Raw genomic sequence first — 17,960 nt, forward strand, 5'->3', positions numbered from 1 at the left:
TTTTCCGGACACCTACATCTTGAAGATCACAGAAGCCCCACGCAAGGGGGTGGAAGCCTAGATAGGGCAGTTGTCGAGGCGTGGTCGTCTACCGTGATGGGGGGAGGGGAGGAATTCCGGGGAACTAGGTCAGGTACACAAAGGCGTCCGGAGTCTATGGCGCATTTTGGACCAAGACGTTCCTTCGGTAAGTTTCGTCGTGGGCTCCGGGAGCTCGAATTCGAGGGGAAGAGCTTGGCTTGGGTTTCGTGGACGTCCAAGGGATATCGGAGTCGGGGGACGTACAAGGGACAGAACGGTGATGCGGGCTTGCTGTGGCTTGCCAACTTGGCTTGTGGAGAGCTGCCCTGTTGCTCTATAATCCAACCCCACCAAATGATGTTGCGCCGAAGGATGGCAGCGGACACAGTGTGTATTTTTCGACGCCATAGTCCGAGCACTGTACGGCGTCTAGCTTTCCAGCAGCCAGCCCACTAAACACTGGCGGTTGCAATCGACATTGCGTCGGCCTAGCCCGCGGCATCTTCTTCTTCCTCTTTTCCTAGGGACAAACTTGTCAAAACAGCGTAGCAAGACTCCGCTAGAGTCCTTGTACAGTACTCTTGTTTTATTTTTCTTAATAGACTGTCTCTTGTTTTCTAGAAGCATTGTACAAGTACGACTACTAGCATGTCTCGCTGACATCCGCGGACCTTTCCACACTCCCCGAAACCGCATCGCGAATCAATCTCAAAATCTCAACAATCACCACACCCTCACGCCCAAAAAGCACCGCGATTCCATCTCAGACCGCAATGGCGACCGCTCGACCCCTCCTCCGCCTCTCCTCCCCCCTCCGAACTCTTCCTATCCAGCAGGCGCCCATAACCATCGCTCAACAACAACTGCGACGGCACTTCTTCAGCCTCCCCAACCTCTCCTCCTCGGCCGAAACCCAGACCCTCACGGCCTCCCGGACGATGCCCTATCCCTCCGCCCAGCTCTACGACGTTATCTCCGACGTCGACGCCTACGACACATTTGTTCCCTATTGCGCCCAGTCCCGCGTCACGCAATGGACGTCCCCGGACGCCTCCGGCCGCCGCTGGCCCGCCCAGGCCGACCTGCGCGTTGGCTGGGGAGGCTTTGAGGAGACTTTTACCAGCAGGCTGCACTGCGTGCCCGGGAAGAGCGTGGAGGCCGTCAGCGGCGCCGACGTCGAGGGCTCGAGCCCGGGCAACGGCGGGGAAGGGGGCGCCGTGTTCAGGAGCCTAGTGACCAAGTGGCAGCTGCGGCCGCTGCCGTCCGGGACGGGCACCGAGGTGGATCTAGTTATCCGATTCCAGTTCGCAAACCCTTTGTACTCCGCCGTCAGCGCCGCCGTGTCTGATAAGGTAGCCGGTGTCATGATTCAGGCGTTCGAGAAGAGGGTGAAGGCCCTCCTGGGCGTCTCCAGGCTATAATCGAAGATGACAAGCACTCGTCCAACAACTTACAGAAAACTGAAGAAGCATGATACATTAAAACAAATAAGACTACGCGGTCATTGGAAGAGCGTTTCTTTTGTGGCAAAACTTTAGTGGAGGGGGTTAGGGGCTATCAATGCCACCTACAACAGCAATTGTGTATGGATAGGACAAAACCATCTAACCAGAAAGTCACGGATCTCATCCTCCTCCGCTATTTGCGCCTCAATCATGTCGTAGCCTCCAACCTTCCCCTCAGATGCAATGCCCCGCTGGGAAAACGGAAAGTGAAAAAAAGGTAAGGAGGGAAAAGCTGAAGAGTAAAAAAAAGCAAAAGAAAACATGTACGGTCTTAGATGAAATGTTTTCCGCCCATGTTGATGTCCCGTTTCCCCGGGATGTACCCCTCCGCAGCTCGTACTCCGGCATACATGCGTTATAGACGTTGAAATGAGCCATGATATTCGTGAGATGCATTGCGTGCGTACGGTTGCCTGTGTTGGGAATCTGAGAAAATCAGAAAAGCAAATGGACGCGTAAAGGTATCATATGTAAGTAAATAAATAAAAAGGTCCCCGAGCCACAGATCCGTAGTAAAATATTCTCCGTGGCATGTGTCGGGAACAAAATCTTCCGCGTTTTGCAATGATTATCATTTCTTGCTCCTATGCCTTGTTAGTCTATGAACCCGGCAAAAACAGCGCGCCTTCAACACTTACTTTTTCTTGGGGGCCTTTCCACCACCGGCCATCCAGCTGAGCATCGTGCCCTGGGATTTGGACTTGTGTCTGTGCGGTTTCTGTGTCGGTTCAACAGTAACGATGTCGGGTGCACCATGACCACCCGGAGGTCCAGGACGTGGGCCATGCCAGTTCGGAGGAGGAGGCGGGTGCATGGCGCCCCCGCCGCCAGGGCGACCACCGCCCGGAGGCGCCATTCCTGGAGGAAAGCTACCCATCCGTGAATGACCACCGCGCATGGCCTGGAAATGCGCCATTCTCTCCGCATGTCTGGGGTCTATCGGCATGCCGGGACGCATGCTTGGTGGAGGAGGCTTGTCCATGGGCCACATGCGCATCTCGATCGTCCAGTCCGGCTCAACCACCTTGTCCCAGACTTGGGGCAGAATGATGTCCCCATTGGGCCCAATCAGGTCGTAGTGTCCCTCTTGGACGTGGGGTCCGATCATTTCCACGTGGACGAAGGCTTGCTTGATAAGCTCTTCCATGCCCTGGAGTTCAAAGTCAGCCTGCTGTCGACATCATCATAATATCGTGGTATACGTACTGTCCAGGTCGAGCACAGATGGAAGGGAAAGCTAAACTTCCTACCCACGGCGTCCTTGAACTTGATTGGAGCCTTGTCTTTTCCCTTGTTCTTGTTGGCTTCGTACTTGGCCTCCTCGGTGATCTTAGCCTTAAGCTCCTCGGCCTCCTTCTTGGCGGCGGCTTCGGCAGCGGCAGTGGCTTCTGCAGTCTTTTTCTCGGCCTCCAATTTGGCGCGAGCGTCAAACTCTGCCCGTGCCTTCATTTCCTCCTCCTCCTTCTTCTTCGCGGCTGCGGCATCCGCCGCTGCCTTCTGCGCAGCCGCAAATGCAGCCTCGGCCCTCAGCTTGGCCTCCTCGGCGGCCTTTTTCTCCGCTGCCGCAGCTTCCTCGGCGGCCTTCTTCGCGGCCTCGACCTTGGCGATGTAGTCGGCTTCGGCTTTGGCCTTGAGGTCTGCCTCGAGCTTTGCCTGGGCAGCGGCAGCTTCGGCAGCAGCCTTTTTCTCGGCTTCCATCTTGGCGCGGGCGTCTTCTTCGGCCTTCTTCTTCATCTCCTCCTCCCACTTTCGCTTGGCTTCGGCCTCTTTCGCTTCCTTGGCCCTGGCATCGGCCTCGGCTTGAAGAGCCTCTTTTATCTTTTGCCTCGCGTCAGCTTCGGCCTTGAGGCGGGCCTCCTCTTCAACCTTCTTCCGTTCGGCCTCGGCCTTATGTTCGCGCTCTAGCCTCTCTCGAGCCTCGCGTTCGACGCGGGCCATCGCTTCCTGGTGGAGTTTCTGTCTTTGCTCCTCCTCTTTGCGTTCGGTCTCCATCCTCTCTCTGGCCGCCTTTTCAGCCTCTTGCTTGGCCTTCTCAATCTCCTTCTGCGCCAACTCTTGTGCTCGCTTCATATCCTCCATCCTGCGGGTGATGGCTTCCTCTGCCTCCTTCCGAAGTTTCTCTTCCAGCTCTTTGCGCTTTTGCTCCTCTTCCTTCAGAGCTTGTTCCTTCTTGAAGAGTTCGATCTGTTGCTGGAGCTTGATCTTCTCGGGATCCTCCTTTGGCGGTGGGGGTGGCTCATTCGCAGGAGTCTTGGAAGGGCCAGGGGCTTCTGTAGGTGGGGGTGGAGGAAACATACCCCACTGATGCATCTGTCCGTAGCTTTGCTGGTTGTAGAGGGCCGGCGGTTGCTGTTGCTGATACGGCATCATGTCATACTGGGCTTGGCGGGGGTCGTGGAAATAGCTCTGCCCATTTGCGTGCGACATTGGCGAGAATGCGTTGTTGTATCCGAAAGGGACCATCTGGTTGGCGGGATGTCCATAGGGGCTAGGGGTGAAGCCGCCAACGTGACTATGAGGATAGCCGGCTTGCGGATGACCGCCACGGCCGCCGTAGTAGGGGCTATGGCCGGAATGTCCCCCGTGTGCCGGTTGACCCCCGTGACCGGGAGGCCTGTGGGCATATCCGCCACGAGGGGCGAATGGGGACGGCCCGTAATCTTCTGAGGGATCCACGCTGTCAAGATGGTTCGGCACTGGACCGGGCCGATACGGGAACTGGGTTTGAGCGAGGGCGGGACGGTGAGGGAGTTGGTGTTGACGGACGGCACGCTGGGGTGGCGCCGGACGGCCTGCGTATCTAGGAGCAGGACTGACGGAGGCCGAATCGTCTGGGCCAATATCCCCCTCCTCCGATGTGGTGTAATCCTCGTTTTCAGCCGAGTCGGAGCTGATGCCTTCAGTTTCGTTGTAGTAATGCGACTCGTCTTCACTGGCAGAAGCGGATCGGGATGTTGTTGCCCCGGACGAGGTATGGCCAGGGCGTCGATAAGATCGTCTTCCGGAGCGTGTTAGTTGACTGGTGTCTGGTGAAAGCCACCAAAGTCGGTTGGTCCCTGGCGTAGTTGAAAATATTTTAACTTACGCGGACGACATGAGAATGCGCGTGGATGTGCGTGTGGCGGCGGCAAGAAAGACCCTTTACTCACGACAATCTCGAAAGAAAGTCGGAGTAAAGGGGTGAATCGGGTGGAAGGTTGGGGTGAGAGACAGAGCAGCCGAAAGTGAGGCTTTCGACAGCGGGAACCGATGGTGTAAATTCGTCGTTGGTGGTCGAGCGTGATCGGGGCAGGCGGGATACTGGTGCAGCGTTCGCCCTTGCGCGAAATCGACTCAATGAGGGGACGATCCAAGCACGAACGAACGGGTGGCGGACCGCAAGAAAGAAGAGCGGATGACGGGCGAGTCGGGTGCAAGAGTGATCAGACGATGTGGATGTGGTGGTAGGGACGACAACAACCAGGCGGCTTCTTGAAAGCAAAGTCTCTTTGTGGAGGGCTGAGTTGAAGGACGGGCGAGTTGCGAAAATTGAGGGGTGGGCGGCAGTCGGTGGGTGGGTATTCGCTCGTGGGCTCTTGGATGTAACCGGGAAGCCCCCTGCTTTTTTGGCGAGATCGTGCAGTTGGGCGCGAAAAGAAGTGCGATTGGGTGTAAGGAAACTTGTGGCAGCTGGGCAGCTATTGCGGGTCTGGCGACCGCTCCGTTCAGGTCAACCGTAAGGCGATGATGGTCAAGGCGCACAGTGGGGTCGATGTTGAGTATGTACCTGTAGCGGTGGTGTAGGCGGCGGCAGTATGCACAAACTAAGGCGCAGCCACTGCCACTCTCCTCCGGGCAGACAGGAGACTCCCAGCCTGGATTGTACTGTGTGGTATGGATGGAACGGTTTGTAAGGACAGAGAGAGTGCCTTTAAGGTAGCGATGCGTCGATGTTGTGCTGCGGTGCGATACGCGATGCGAGAGACAGCAGGATAGAGAAGCAAGTACAGAATAAGCCCCATCCGATGCCTGGGTATCCAGTCTTGCCAGTGTGGTGAATGGGGCGGGACAAGGACAGCACAGAACAGGAGGCAGGGTGGTGGGGGGGAGGCTTGTGGAAAGGCTTCCTCTTCTGGCGATTAGGGGGGGCTCAGCAATCGGCAGACGGGGTCCCTGGTCGGTGAGAGCGAAACTTGTAGACAACGAACGGGCAATGCGACTAAAGACTTGCTAGTGCAATGCCGTATGTCGAGAAGAGTGAGACGGGCTACAAGCCTCAAGATCAGCAACGTTCCGGTGAATCATGTGCAATAGAAAATTTTGGCGAGGGCGCCAATCGTGTCAACCTGCGCGGGACATACACACCGACACACAGGCACACAGACACACGCAATAGAATGGACCGGACTGGACAGGACAGGGGACCAAGAAAAACCACCAACGATTGGGAGCAGACAACCCCGCCATCCGGCCAGCCTGCTTGCTTTCCAGGCAGGCGACACGCTAATGTTGCTGGCTGGGAGGCGGGAGTTTGACCAAGCCCACCACCGGCCAGAGCGAGTCCATGCAGGGTGCGTGCGGCAAGGAAATGGAGGTTCTGGAATGTGTTGTTGCACTGTTCTGACACCAAACCATCTTGACCTACGTACAGCCTACGTACTCAACAGTAGGCTCCCTTTCCATCAAGGGCGCTGGCAAGAGTACATCGCAAGGAAATACATGCAACGGGAGGGACAGGCTGGGGAGGATCGGTTCGGGCGGAGACAGGCAAGATATTGACAGGGCTGGCCCGGCAGGGGACGGGGATGGATGGGCACAAGGGATGGGGGCAGCCCTGGACAAGGCCTTAATCCCCCTTGCTTCCTTGTCCCACTTGGGTGCCCTAGGAGATAGATGCTGGGCCAGCTCCACTCCATGTTAATGGACGGCCAGATGAGCAAGCAAGAGTGGGGTTAACGCCGACGAATCGTCGTTCAATGGCTGTCAGCATTGCTCCACTGGCGAGTGACTGCGCAGAGCAGAACCGTGCCATAAGCTCATGGTTGAGGCAAAGGAGTCTTCTCCCAGTCACTAATCAAGTCTGTTCCGTGATGAAGACAACGGCGGCGGCAATGTCAATACTCAACAGCAACAGCAGCACCGACGGCTGGCCGAAGGGGGGTGCTCTATTGCCATGCGGACCGGCCGCAGGTAGCCGGCACTTGACGGCTTGTTGACAGGGAAGGGCGGATAGACAGACGAGTTGAGATTTTTTTGATTTTTTTTTTGCGATACAGCGCTCCGCAGAAATAACAATAACAACAGCAGCAGCAGCAACAACACTTGCGCCGGCACCAGCAGCGCGAGGGAGTGAGCAAAGAACGCGACGACTTCGCGCATGGGGGAATTGGAAAAGACGCGTCCGAACAAACAATAAAACAACGGACAAATGGAATCTGATTATTCATACCTTTATTGTCTTTGTTAGGGCCACTTCTTGTAATGCGCCGAGAGTTGAGACAGAGAAACGAGGACGGGCTGAGACTTGGGACCGTCAATCTGAGACCTGCCCTGCCAGGGACGAGACGATGGCAGATCAGACGCAACCCCCGTCTCTTTTGGGACGTATTCGGGGTATTTGGTTTCTTTGGGATGATGCTCGGATAGGCCACGGTGATGTGCATGTACTTTTGTCCAATGCTTTTTGCCGGTTCTCAATGCACCGCGCCTGGGTTTGTTCTGGCAAAGAGTGGATGTTTGGTTTTCCTGGGCGTCGATGTTTCGCGGTAGGGACGTGCTGAAAAAGAGCGGCTCCGTTGCGGGGCGGGCCCTCGCTGGATGTTTGAACTTTTGGACGTGTCTATCCGTTTAGAAAAGCCTGTGGAGCCGTTTGGTACTTGCGCGTCGTGCGTGCGGGCGCGCGCGCTGTAGTGACTGTTTCTTTCCACGCCGTTGTCGCTCAGCATGGGAGAATTGGGTGTTAATATGTTGTGCGGCGACAGACAGGAGAACATCAACCAAATTTGAGGAGAAGAGCAAGACGAGACACGCCGGGGAATTTGGCAGACAGAGTTGTATGTGAATGTAAGCAGGCTGGACGAGACGGCGCAAAGTATTTATTTGGATGAGAGGAGGAAGAAGAGAAACGATGGGTGAGGAGGGGGAGAGGAAGAGGGGGGTCCAAGGTCGTCTCTCAACTGCTGCTGTTCCTGCTCATGCCGGCTGCTGGCCGCCGTCCTGCTTTTAGGGCCACCGCGAGCCAATGCCCGGCAACTCGGACCAAGACTCTGACTTGCACCGTTCTGCGAGCCAGTAAGATTTCGGGAGGACGTGCCTCACCCAAGTGACCTTACTACCTCACCTCACTCATCGTGACCTTTGGGACTGTCGGGAGGGGGTTGCTCACAGACGGGAGTAAACTAAAATAGGCAACCGTCAGCTCGGCTTTGAGCCCCCTCCTACAAATCGCTCGCTCTTACGCACTCACCGTATCTCAGAGCGCCGCTGCGATAAGCCCCTCCTCGATTGTGCCTGGACTCCTCTGGGTCTAAAAAGTACCGTACCCATGCGTCTTTTCGCCGAGGTGCCGTATGGCCTCCGACCGAGTGAATCTCCACTCCGGGTCCAATGTCGTGCCTGTCCAAGGTCGTCCTCGTCATCTCTACCAGTCCGTCCAATGCTATGCAGCTAATTCGCAGCCTGCTTGCTTCACAAAAAGACGGGACGAAAATCTTTCCATACCGGCGGCACTGACTTTGAATCGCGATACTGGTGTTCGCCCGCTTCAGGTTTCCTCCCTCATATGGGCTGTCTTGCTGCGTGTTCTGGGCACTGGTAGTCGTATAGTATGGTTCCTTGATGACTCGGGCAATGACATGTTTGACTGGGAGGCATGCCACGTTTCTGATGACATGAAGTGAAAACGGGCGATAAACCTTCGGATGCACTGAGCTGTTGTGTGTGACAGCAATCTGCCATTGTGCCCTGGGAATTAGCTGGTTTGCCTATCGTGGGCGTCTTTCGGCTTCTTCTTTCCTCGTCGTTGATGGCGCCAGGCGGCTGGAAGGCACAGGGCTCACAGGGCGGTCAAACTCGGTACCGACGTAGGTAGGTGCTCATTCTGCCTTGAGCTTATTTACATGGCACCCCCCGGATATATACGTGACACCGCAATGTTGTCGTCCCAGCTTGATTGGCCTGTATGTTCTTGCCAGTCGATCATTCCGACGATACTTGAGCCCGATGAACCCTTTGTCACGCCCGACGGGTCTCTCCAAAACCTGGCGCACTCTGCTATGCAGCGCCATGGGGCCTCGGCTGATGGTGCCTGAGCCGCTTAGCTTGCTGAGATCCATCCGTGGATCAACTCTCCCTGACTCACTGCCAGCGCATCTGGTGGGCCGCCTTAGCTCGTCGGGCTCCTAACGACATGGCTGGAACCTTGGATGACACGCAGCCATGCGACGTGCTAGTGCATGGGGTTTGCGACCATTAGGCATGACTGCGGGTGTGGCCGCGGCGGGAACAATAGAATTCGAAAGAAAGCATTAAATGTTATCCATTGACAGGACACGGCGGCCTCTGCCCATGTTCGATGCATGTCCGCTGTATTTGTAAAAAGAAGAAAAAAATGACTCCCCTCCAGGTCTGATTGCAAGACGGCCAGCTTCTTCATTCGCCACGAGTTTGCGGTTTAACCCGCGCCTGTATGAAAAGCAAATGCCGGCCGCTCTGTTTGTTACTCGCTTGCTATGGTTGGCCGGATTGTCCACGATTGGCTACCGACCGCGAAAACATTGGCATTGCCTCTAGTGCAAAGACGGTCTGTCAAAGGCTGTTGGCCTTGTTTGATGACTCCGATTGCTTATTGACCTCAACATGTACCGTTCAAAGCAGCATTCGGTGGGAATGCTGCCCCCACGAAACGTGCTGTTTCTGATGACTTATCAACGTAGTCGCTTGATCATGACATCGGCCAATGTGAAATTGTCTGTTTGTAGTGTCAAGCTGACGCGCTGCTCATCTCACAAGCTCGGCCGACTCCTTTGACAGTAAATCTCGCGCCGCTGCCACTTCCGATTCGTCATAGCCCTGCCAGAGCCTCTCCTGCGCTCCGTTACGGCGTACAATTTCCGCCAACTTTTTTGTCGCCAGCTCATTGAGATTCTGTAGCGTGGTGACGTCGGGAAGGCTCCACTCCTCCAGCTCCGGTTGCTTTGATGGCTTTGAGGGCTCCTTGATCAGTTTGTTCGTAACCTTGATATCTGTCAGCCGTGCTTGATGGACTTGATTTGGTACACGACTCACTAGTTTCAGTCCGTAGTAACCCCTGAGGTAGTCGTCACAAAGCTCGATGCTTCGACTGAATCTCTTTACAGACTCGGTCAAATGCTGCAGCGAGGATCCTTCAGAAGTCGAGGCTGCCATGTACAATACTTCGCCCAGCCGCGCGTGTATCTGGGGTATGTTAATGGCTGACATATTTGAGTGAAGAATTTGCCGACGCTTACGTTCCATGCATTCGGAGTCAGAACGAGGACCTCCTCAAGCGCAAATATGGCCTGCGAGTAGAGGCCCTGCGACAGATACAAGTCGGCAAGCTCTGCCCACGCCTCTGCATCCGTGGGATTGAAGTCAACGAGGGAGTTGAGTGCCGCGACCGCTTCCGATATCTTTCCAGTAGACTTCAGGAGGGCAATGCGACGTTTCGCAACAGGCTGTCGAGGGTCAGCGCATGCCACAAGCTCTTGGCAAAAGATTATCAACCGACAATGTTCGTCGCGTTTGCTCCAAGTATGGTCTCGTATTCCATGAGAACCTGTGCCAGTTCTCCATCGTTGTCGGCTTCCGCCTCTTTGACCAAGCCCTTGAAAGCCATGATACGTTCGTTTTCGTCTCCAAAGCGGATAATCAGCCTTTCGAGGCATTGGTGCGCTGCTTGACTATCTCCCGTCCGGAGGCAGGCCAGAAGGAGGTTCTCGTAGATTGTCCACAGTTCGGGCGTCTCAGATGCCGAGAACAGTGATAGAAGCGGCGACGATGAAAATGCCTTTGGGTTGTTTCGCAGAATCGTCGGCGCCTTCTGGGCCAGCTCAAGGGCCTGAGCCGGTGACAGGTGGCCCTGGGGGCGGACGAGAGACGGGGCCATCGTTGCACTTTGAGTTGGAACAGCGAGCTCCAGAAGGCTTTCGATAGTAAGTATCGTGTGAGGAACCCAGGAGGATTCGGAGCGAGGTATTCGATCTGTCTCGGCGAGATATTCGTCGTCAATGGCTTGCCAGCTTTGATGAATGCATGTTGTTCGCGCCCGGTTGGTAACGCAGCTTGGGCGGTACGTACCCCTGTTTCCCTGAAAGCTCCGTCCATTTCAGCTTGGAACATGAACGGAGTAGCGCTTGGCGTTTGATTGGCTGCAACGGCATGCGGCACTTCATCGCACCGAAGGCTGGCCCCACCAGAGTATTTTTTTTGTAGACAAAAACTCCCACCAGCTCGACGATTAAATCTCTTTCTTCCTCGATCATTCCTTCTCTTCCGACAAGAACTGGAGACTCGCTGTCTTGTGTATCACCCACGCAAAATCAGCTGTCAGGTCCTAGATCTGTCTGGTGGTTCTGCACGAGAACCATGGCGTCCCTCGCCGTTGAAGAGACACTCCCGCGAGCGGATGAGCAACTTCTTGTTGAGAAGACGGCCGACCTCCAAGTGTCTGAGCCGAATAGCCAGGAGGAGCAGCCGCCTCACAGATCCCACGACCCTCAGTTCAACCAGAAGAGGAGTGATCCGTTCCAGTTCGGCAGTCGCCTGCTGGGCGAGCAAGACGATGTTTTCGAGTTCAACGCTTGGGACCATGTCGAGACTGACGATGCATACAAGGAGTATGCCGAGCAGCAATATGAAATGCAGCGGCAGTCTCCGGTCTCCGACTTTGACAAAAGTAAGTTCCATCCCCACGCAAGCTTCTGCTTTATCCACCCCTGGTGTTGTGATGATACTCCAGCACAATCGCATAGTTCATCTGAATCCTATGATGAAAACTTCTTCCTATAGTCTTTCGCTCCCATCTGACTACACCACCTTATGATACCTGTTTTGTTCTGCCTCTGTCCTTGAACACAGTTCACTAACAAATCTTTCAGACAGACTCAACAACAACCCAGCGAGAATGTGGGATCTTTTCTACAAAAACAACACGGCCAACTTTTTCAAGAATCGCAAGTGGCTACAGCAAGAGTTTCCCATCCTGTCTGAGGTGACCAAAGAGGATGCTGGCAAGGTCACAATCCTTGAGATCGGCGCCGGTGCCGGTAACACTGCCTTTCCTATCCTTGCATCCAACAAGAACCTGAGCCTGAGGGTCCATGCCTGTGATTATTCGAAGCAGGCCGTAGAGGTCATGCGGGCCCATGAATCCTACAACCAAGATCGCATGCAGGCAGATGTCTGGGACGTGACGAGCGACGAGCTCCCGCCTGGTCTTGAAGAAGGGTCTGTCGACGTTGCTATCCTTATTTTCATCTTCTCGGCTTTGGCCCCCAGCCAGTGGAACAAGGCGGTTACCAATGTCTACCGTCTGCTTAAGCCAGGCGGCCAGGTCTGCTTCCGAGACTATGGAAGAGGTGATCTTGCCCAGGTTCGCTTCAAGAAAGGCCGCTACCTTGATGAAAACTTTTACGTGCGCGGCGACGGAACACGTGTTTACTTCTTCGAAAAGGAGGAGCTTGAGCAAATCTGGACCGGCAAGACGCAAGAAGCGTCGGAAGGCACCAGGGCTGAATTCAACGTCGACGACTTAGGCGTTGACAGGCGCATGCTCGTCAACCGAGCCCGCAAGTTGAAGATGTACCGATGTTGGATGCAGGGCCGATTCACGAAAAAATGAGAAGAGCTTCAAAGCGCACCAACTATGGCTAGTGACTAATATCTGCCGACAACAACTTGATCTGGAGGTGGAGGCAAGTCACTCGTTGACATGTCATACGACTGGGCTCAGTACAGCAGCAGCTCCTTGAGCTTCTGTCGATCATTCTGGTCGAACCTGATTTTGTCCAAATACCCAACGATTCCCCCGTAGACCTCGTCGAGATGTCGAGCGGTTCGTACGATCATGTCAGGCGCCGGCTCAAACCAGTCGTCCGTGAGGCCAATCTCTCTAATCTCGGCCAGCCTTACTTCCCTTTCGGACTCGAGCGCGCCACTTGTCAGCATGTAGTCATGCTCGATCGCCTCGAGCGGCACGTCGAGGGCTAACAGCACGAGGGTAATGATCATCCCCGTCCTGTCCTTGCCCTGTGTGCAGTGGACCAGAGTAGGCGTTGTCAACGGGTTGAGAAAGACTCTGAGAGCCTGGGGGGAGATGTTCGTCAGCAATTGGCAAACACAACCATGAGCGCTCACTCATACCTTGGCAATCTCTTCGCCAGATTGATCGAGGGTATCGAGGCCCAAGCGTACCAGGCCACGTGGCACCATGACCTCGCTCGCGAGGACAGAGATGCCTTCGTTGCGATAACCTAGGAGGAAGAGAACGACGAGGCGACTTCAGTTGAGGACTCACAAGTCAGCCTTTGTGGTAGAGGAATTAATAGAAGCCAAGAAGATCCCTTACCACAAACCCCACCATGACAGCTGCCGCACCAAGAACCACTCGAATCTCCCGCCAGTGATTCTGATATCGTGATACTTGAGACCCGGGATCTGGACCGGCTCGGCTAGTGCAGCGTTGGATTGCAGCAGTGCGGGGATTTGGAGATCGGTCTTGCGCTTTCTTGCCTGTTGAGCGTGTTCCGTTCTTGGGATGGCGTCAGTCGTTGGCCTAGTACATGGTATCTGGCATTCCAAGGGCGAGGGGATATTGTATGAGGTTGCATATGCACACCTACTTTGTGCGCAAGTCTATTACCGCCTTGATGCCCAGCTCCTCTCGAAGGCGTTTCCTGTCATCTAGAGAGGCATCATCTTGATGATTATCAAGTCTGTGAGCAGACAAACAGGCAGGCGTGTGAGACTTCAAAACATACCCGGTCTCGCTGAACGAAACAAGACGCCTTCTCGGATGAGTCTATTGCGCGGGCACACGATAATCAGCTTGAGTACGACTATGCCCAACGTGGTGTCAGTTGGAGACGTACCTCCGTCCTTGAAAGCTGTTCACAGTGGAGCCGACGTCACGGAAATTTAGAACAGAGGTTATGCCGTTGCTGTCCATGGCCAAGAAGCCTCGTGGCTGGAGTCGCTTGTGAGAGAAAGGGGCGGCGATTGGGAAACCACGAGCCAGCAGTTACCAGTTGGAAGCTATCAATTAGACGACGGCGGCGGCGACTTGGCGGGCGTTCTGCGATGTCGGTGTGTGTCGTACGTAGGGGTTAGGAGTGAGATGTGTGGGCGTGGAGAGGATGGGATTGACGCCACGATCTGGCATGTTTGGTCAAAGAGACGTGCAGATCGTCGGTGGGAAATGTGCCAACAACGGAGGATCCAGCGTTGGCGTCGTTTCCCTCCCTTTGCCGTTGTTCAGGTTGGCGGGCTGGAACCCTTGACCAGGGTTCGGGGGGTCCTGCACATCCCCCCAAAAAGCTTAAGAACCGGGTGAGGGCTCCTGATGTCACTGACGATCCGGTGTTGGTTTGGGAGGGATGTGCCACCACAGCTGCCTCTTAAACTCGTCCGCACAACTGCAGCCTGCAGCGGCCTAGGAGGTCTGTGGGAGGCTGAGAGCTGCACCCGGCCTGTTCACGGATTGGTTTGCATATTTTCACTTCCAGAATATCGGATCAACCGAACACCTCCATGGCCCACACGGGCTTGCCGTCTCAAGTCGGGTTACATTTGGCACTGCTCTGGAAGCTGTCGAACGCAGCCGTCAACCATCCGAGGTGCGGCGGGTTCTGCACCAGTACGCTCAACGAATGGTGGGCCTCACTCAGCAAGACAAGACAGCGAGACATCAAGCTTAGACATGTCTCTCGATGGTGTGTTCTCTGAGTGCGATGGCAGTGTTGTTCTCGGATCTGGGGTTTCTGACTCTCCCCTTCGCCGTCGGCCGTCGCCTCTCGCCACGGCATCTCGGGTTTCGTGGTCGGTGAAGACGCCTATCCGAAGTGTTGCTGGCTAGCTGGCGGACCTCTGCGCAGTGGCCTACGATCGGGCTCGGCCTTGCTAGAGCTCTCCGAATTGGCTGCCAGCAAGGTGTCTAAGAACGTAGGTATTCTGTGTACGTATCTGTCTGATCACTACTCAGCGCGACTGGGGTGCTGACCGTCCGTCTCAAGTGAAGGGTGGGTGTTGGGCCGAAGCAATGGCACAGCGGACGATGGGCGACGTTGGCAAATCCAGCTCCTGGGATCAGCCGTCGGTCGGTCGCAAAGGGATAACTCCAAAGGAAATTCACGGTGGTGTACTGGTGTTGACAGGGGCAGAGCTAATTTGGCGGCTCTAGGCCAGAAGCGGATGGGAAGGGACCCCGCATGACGTATGGTGCGCCGTCGTTGCTGCTCACTAACATGACTAGCAGACCAGCACCAACTGCGCACGCCGTGGTCACTCCCAGCGACCGGCTCACCAGCCGAAGCATACCTCATTGTGCGCTCGCGCCTAACAAATGTGTCTGCTTCAATGATATAACTCCGATTCCCACTCTTGGGAGAGCAAGCCTACTTCCTGATATCATGACTGTTTCCCCACCCCTGCACTGACTACGCTGCACTGCATTGCCCAGGTTTCTCGACCATCCAACTCCTGCATCCTCTTTAGGATAACAACCTGGCATAGCACCTCTTCCCTCGTTATACGAATGCGTCTTTTCTGCGATACGGACCGGCAAAGCCAGAAGTAACATCTATTGGGAGCATTCAGCAACCCACCCGCCCACCTTTCCCGTCCCGTGTAAGCCGTATATCGCCGCAGCTTCCCACTTTTCATTCTCGTTTCCCTGCACTGTAGTGTACCGCACCTACCTACTGCACACACTCACTACCCTCGTCGCCCAACAAGTGGAGCAAGAGGTGTTTGTACCGATACCTCCAAGCCGGCAAGCAGGCTGGCACATGATGCAAGCCAGTTCCAAGACAGCGACGCAGCACGGGCAGCCAAGCATGGCGGAAACACGGTACCAGGTGCCGACAACAGGTATTGAAACCTACCTCACTCACCCCATCCTCGAATACGAGCACCGTGTGTTTGGTAAAGAAAGTTTCCATTAATCCTAATTGTCTTTTCCCGGGAAACAGCAGGTCACTCGGGAAGATTAAAGTACGCCTCCCCGCGGGATCTCCCCAGCTTCCCGTCCCCTGGACTACCGCCTGACGGAGCTGCTGCCGGAGCCGCCGCGTCACTAGGCTGGGCCAACCAAAAATCCATCCAACTCTGGAAACCCGAAAAGTCCAACTCTGCATCTACAGCCGCCATGCTCGCAAAGGATTACAAGATGCCGCCTACTTGGGAACCCAATTCGAGTTCCGCCGGCGCCAAGGCTGCTCTTGTAGCCTCCGCGTCAGCAAGGAAGCAGGCGGCCTCCCAAATGACACCCCAGTCCGCTCACGGATCTTGGGGAAGCAGCGCTGCTAACCAGGCTTTCAAACAAAGCCGCGCTGTGAAACAACCCGCTCATAAGACCTCGACGGGTGGCCTGGGCTCTCTTTTGGCAGCCCAAAGTGCCATGCCGGCAACAGCTCGAACGAGGCCACGAGCCAAGTCAACGCCGGTCCCCAAGGAGTCTTACCCTGGAGAGTCCCGAGCTGCTGCCAATGCCTTGAGTGCTGCCACTGCAGCTCATGACCCTTCAACAAAGCCAAAGTCCCCAACCGACACCGCCGGCTCTGTTCCCTACACTAATTTGCCTCGCAAGATGTTTACCTCATCTCCCGCTATTGGTCCGGAAGCAGACGAGCAGAAGAGAGCCGATATGCTGCACGCCTCCGCTGTAGCCATGGCCAGGCAAATGTATAGCCACCAGCAAAAGATGGTTGACCAAGCGCGTCAGGCCCAACAGGACTCGGGGGAGGCCGTCTCAGACGACAATCAACCGAAGCCTTATGTAAACCTACAGGAAGCAGCGTACAAGCTGGCCCAGGAACGTTTGTCGAAGTTACACGAGGAGCACCAGCGCAACCGAGACTACCAGGAATACTACGGCAACGGCAAACCACCTCAACCTCAAAGGAGGTTTACTATGAAGGGGAAATTGAGGCGGCGGTCTTCTAGCGATGGCGATATCAACGACGATAGGGAGCAGTCTGAGCGCATCCGAAGACAGATGTCCATCTTCTCTTCCAACTTGACAAAGGTTGACGAGCAAAAGCGGACCAAGGACCGTGAGGCATTGCTGGCTGCCGCGCAAAGGAACGTCAGAGCTCGTCTTCAGGGCATGGATGACAAGATCTCGGCCGAGACCGGCATGGTGCCGCCAAGCTCCAAGAGCGATTGGGAGGCCAAAGCCCAGATGGCTGCGTTGGCCCGACACGAGTCTGCCAATGTTAACAGGGGCAAGATCGACATTGGTGGCGGCATGTTCATGGATCCCGCCGCTGTCGACGAGATCGCGACGAGGAGAGTGCAGCCGGTGCTTGATGAGATCAACGAGAAGGCCGCCATTGAGCGAGAACGACAAGAGCTGCTCAAGGCGGAGGCAGAGGCCAAGAAGAGGGATGAGGCGAAGCAAAAGGAGCGCGACAGAGAGATCAAGGAGCTCAACCGCAAGGTCATGGGTAAGCACTTGAGCAATGGTGTTGGTGTTCACATCATCCGATACTAACACCACCTTTCCAGAGCAGGAAAAACAGGAAGAAAAGGAGAGGAGGCATCGAGAGAAGAAAGAACTCAAGGCCAAAAAGGACGAAGAAAAGGCTGCAAGGGCGGAAGAGAAGCGCAAGTCAAAAGGCCCGGAAACTCTGCCCGATGAATCCCCTGCCGCAGGCGAATCCAGCGAGACGTCTCCCACAGTTGATGGCCCGGGCACTTCCGTCTCTCGCCGTGCGAGCCAGGGCAAGCCTACCGTCAACACTCAGCGAGAAGCCTCCAACAGCGACAACCCCCGTTCGCCGAGCGAGAGTGGGTCGCCAACCAACAAGATGAAGGAGTGGCTCAAGTCCCGTTTCTCACGACCGCGCGGTCGCTCCTCGGCCGGCGAGAATGCTGAAGATCGCGGCTTCGTTGGCGGCGTGGCGCTCACGAGACTCGCCAACGAAAGCGCCACGAGCCTAGATGGGCGTTCGGCCAGCATGAGGGAGGTTGCTATCGCCGGCAAGACCAGAGTTGAGGTGTCCAACTCATCGGCGGGCTACGAGGACAGCGGGCATAAGGCTCGCAACTCACGGGATGTGAGCCCCGTCAGTTCAGATAGCGAGTCTGAGCATTTCGTCGAGGCAAGGGATGACCTCGAAGGACCTGTTTCGCCGCCGGTGCCCATCAGGGACCCGGGTCTACACAAAAGCAGCAGCCCAACAAGGGACTCACGGTTCCGGGAGATTATCGAATAGG

At 55.6% G+C, this 17,960-nt stretch overlaps 7 protein-coding genes across 7 annotated transcripts; 3 read left to right on the top strand and 4 right to left on the bottom strand.

Annotated features, from left to right (window-relative positions):
• Window positions 1-794: 794 nt before the first annotated feature.
• CH63R_04394 (Polyketide cyclase/dehydrase and lipid transporter) lies at window positions 795-1,442 on the top strand (the record flags this gene model as incomplete). Its single annotated transcript, XM_018299369.1, has 1 exon — window positions 795-1,442. One exon carries the CDS (start codon window positions 795-797, stop codon window positions 1,440-1,442), a length of 648 nt encoding a protein of 215 aa, XP_018160615.1.
• Window positions 1,443-2,097: 655 nt separating this feature from the next.
• CH63R_04395 (Kinetoplast-associated protein kap) lies at window positions 2,098-4,622 on the bottom strand (the record flags this gene model as incomplete). Its single annotated transcript, XM_018299370.1, has 4 exons — window positions 2,098-2,110; window positions 2,165-2,676; window positions 2,733-4,524; window positions 4,612-4,622. The coding sequence occupies 4 exons, from the start codon at window positions 4,620-4,622 to the stop codon at window positions 2,098-2,100; spliced, it is 2,328 nt and encodes a 775-aa protein (XP_018160616.1).
• Window positions 4,623-7,727: 3,105 nt separating this feature from the next.
• On the bottom strand, window positions 7,728-8,143 carry CH63R_04396 (uncharacterized protein; the record flags this gene model as incomplete). Its single annotated transcript, XM_018299371.1, has 2 exons — window positions 7,728-7,786; window positions 7,972-8,143. The coding sequence occupies 2 exons, from the start codon at window positions 8,141-8,143 to the stop codon at window positions 7,728-7,730; spliced, it is 231 nt and encodes a 76-aa protein (XP_018160617.1).
• Window positions 8,144-9,503: 1,360 nt separating this feature from the next.
• Window positions 9,504-10,632, bottom strand: CH63R_04397 (Tetratricopeptide; the record flags this gene model as incomplete). The annotated part of the gene is made up of 4 exons (XM_018299372.1): window positions 9,504-9,740; window positions 9,792-9,941; window positions 9,995-10,201; window positions 10,255-10,632. The coding sequence occupies 4 exons, from the start codon at window positions 10,630-10,632 to the stop codon at window positions 9,504-9,506; spliced, it is 972 nt and encodes a 323-aa protein (XP_018160618.1).
• Window positions 10,633-11,111: 479 nt separating this feature from the next.
• On the top strand, window positions 11,112-12,366 carry CH63R_04398 (Methyltransferase; the record flags this gene model as incomplete). The annotated part of the gene is made up of 2 exons (XM_018299373.1): window positions 11,112-11,421; window positions 11,624-12,366. The coding sequence occupies 2 exons, from the start codon at window positions 11,112-11,114 to the stop codon at window positions 12,364-12,366; spliced, it is 1,053 nt and encodes a 350-aa protein (XP_018160619.1).
• Window positions 12,367-12,473: 107 nt separating this feature from the next.
• CH63R_04399 (Tyrosine/serine protein phosphatase) lies at window positions 12,474-13,692 on the bottom strand (the record flags this gene model as incomplete). Its single annotated transcript, XM_018299374.1, has 5 exons — window positions 12,474-12,830; window positions 12,888-13,023; window positions 13,093-13,299; window positions 13,367-13,459; window positions 13,616-13,692. 5 exons carry the CDS (start codon window positions 13,690-13,692, stop codon window positions 12,474-12,476), a joined length of 870 nt encoding a protein of 289 aa, XP_018160620.1.
• Window positions 13,693-15,577: 1,885 nt separating this feature from the next.
• CH63R_04400 (uncharacterized protein) lies at window positions 15,578-17,959 on the top strand (the record flags this gene model as incomplete). Its single annotated transcript, XM_018299375.1, has 3 exons — window positions 15,578-15,656; window positions 15,716-17,188; window positions 17,250-17,959. 3 exons carry the CDS (start codon window positions 15,578-15,580, stop codon window positions 17,957-17,959), a joined length of 2,262 nt encoding a protein of 753 aa, XP_018160621.1.
• Window position 17,960: the final 1 nt, after the last annotated feature.

Source organism: Colletotrichum higginsianum, chromosome 3, assembly GCF_001672515.1.
Source record: "Colletotrichum higginsianum IMI 349063 chromosome 3, whole genome shotgun sequence".
Taxonomy (NCBI): Eukaryota; Fungi; Ascomycota; class Sordariomycetes; order Glomerellales; family Glomerellaceae; genus Colletotrichum; species Colletotrichum higginsianum.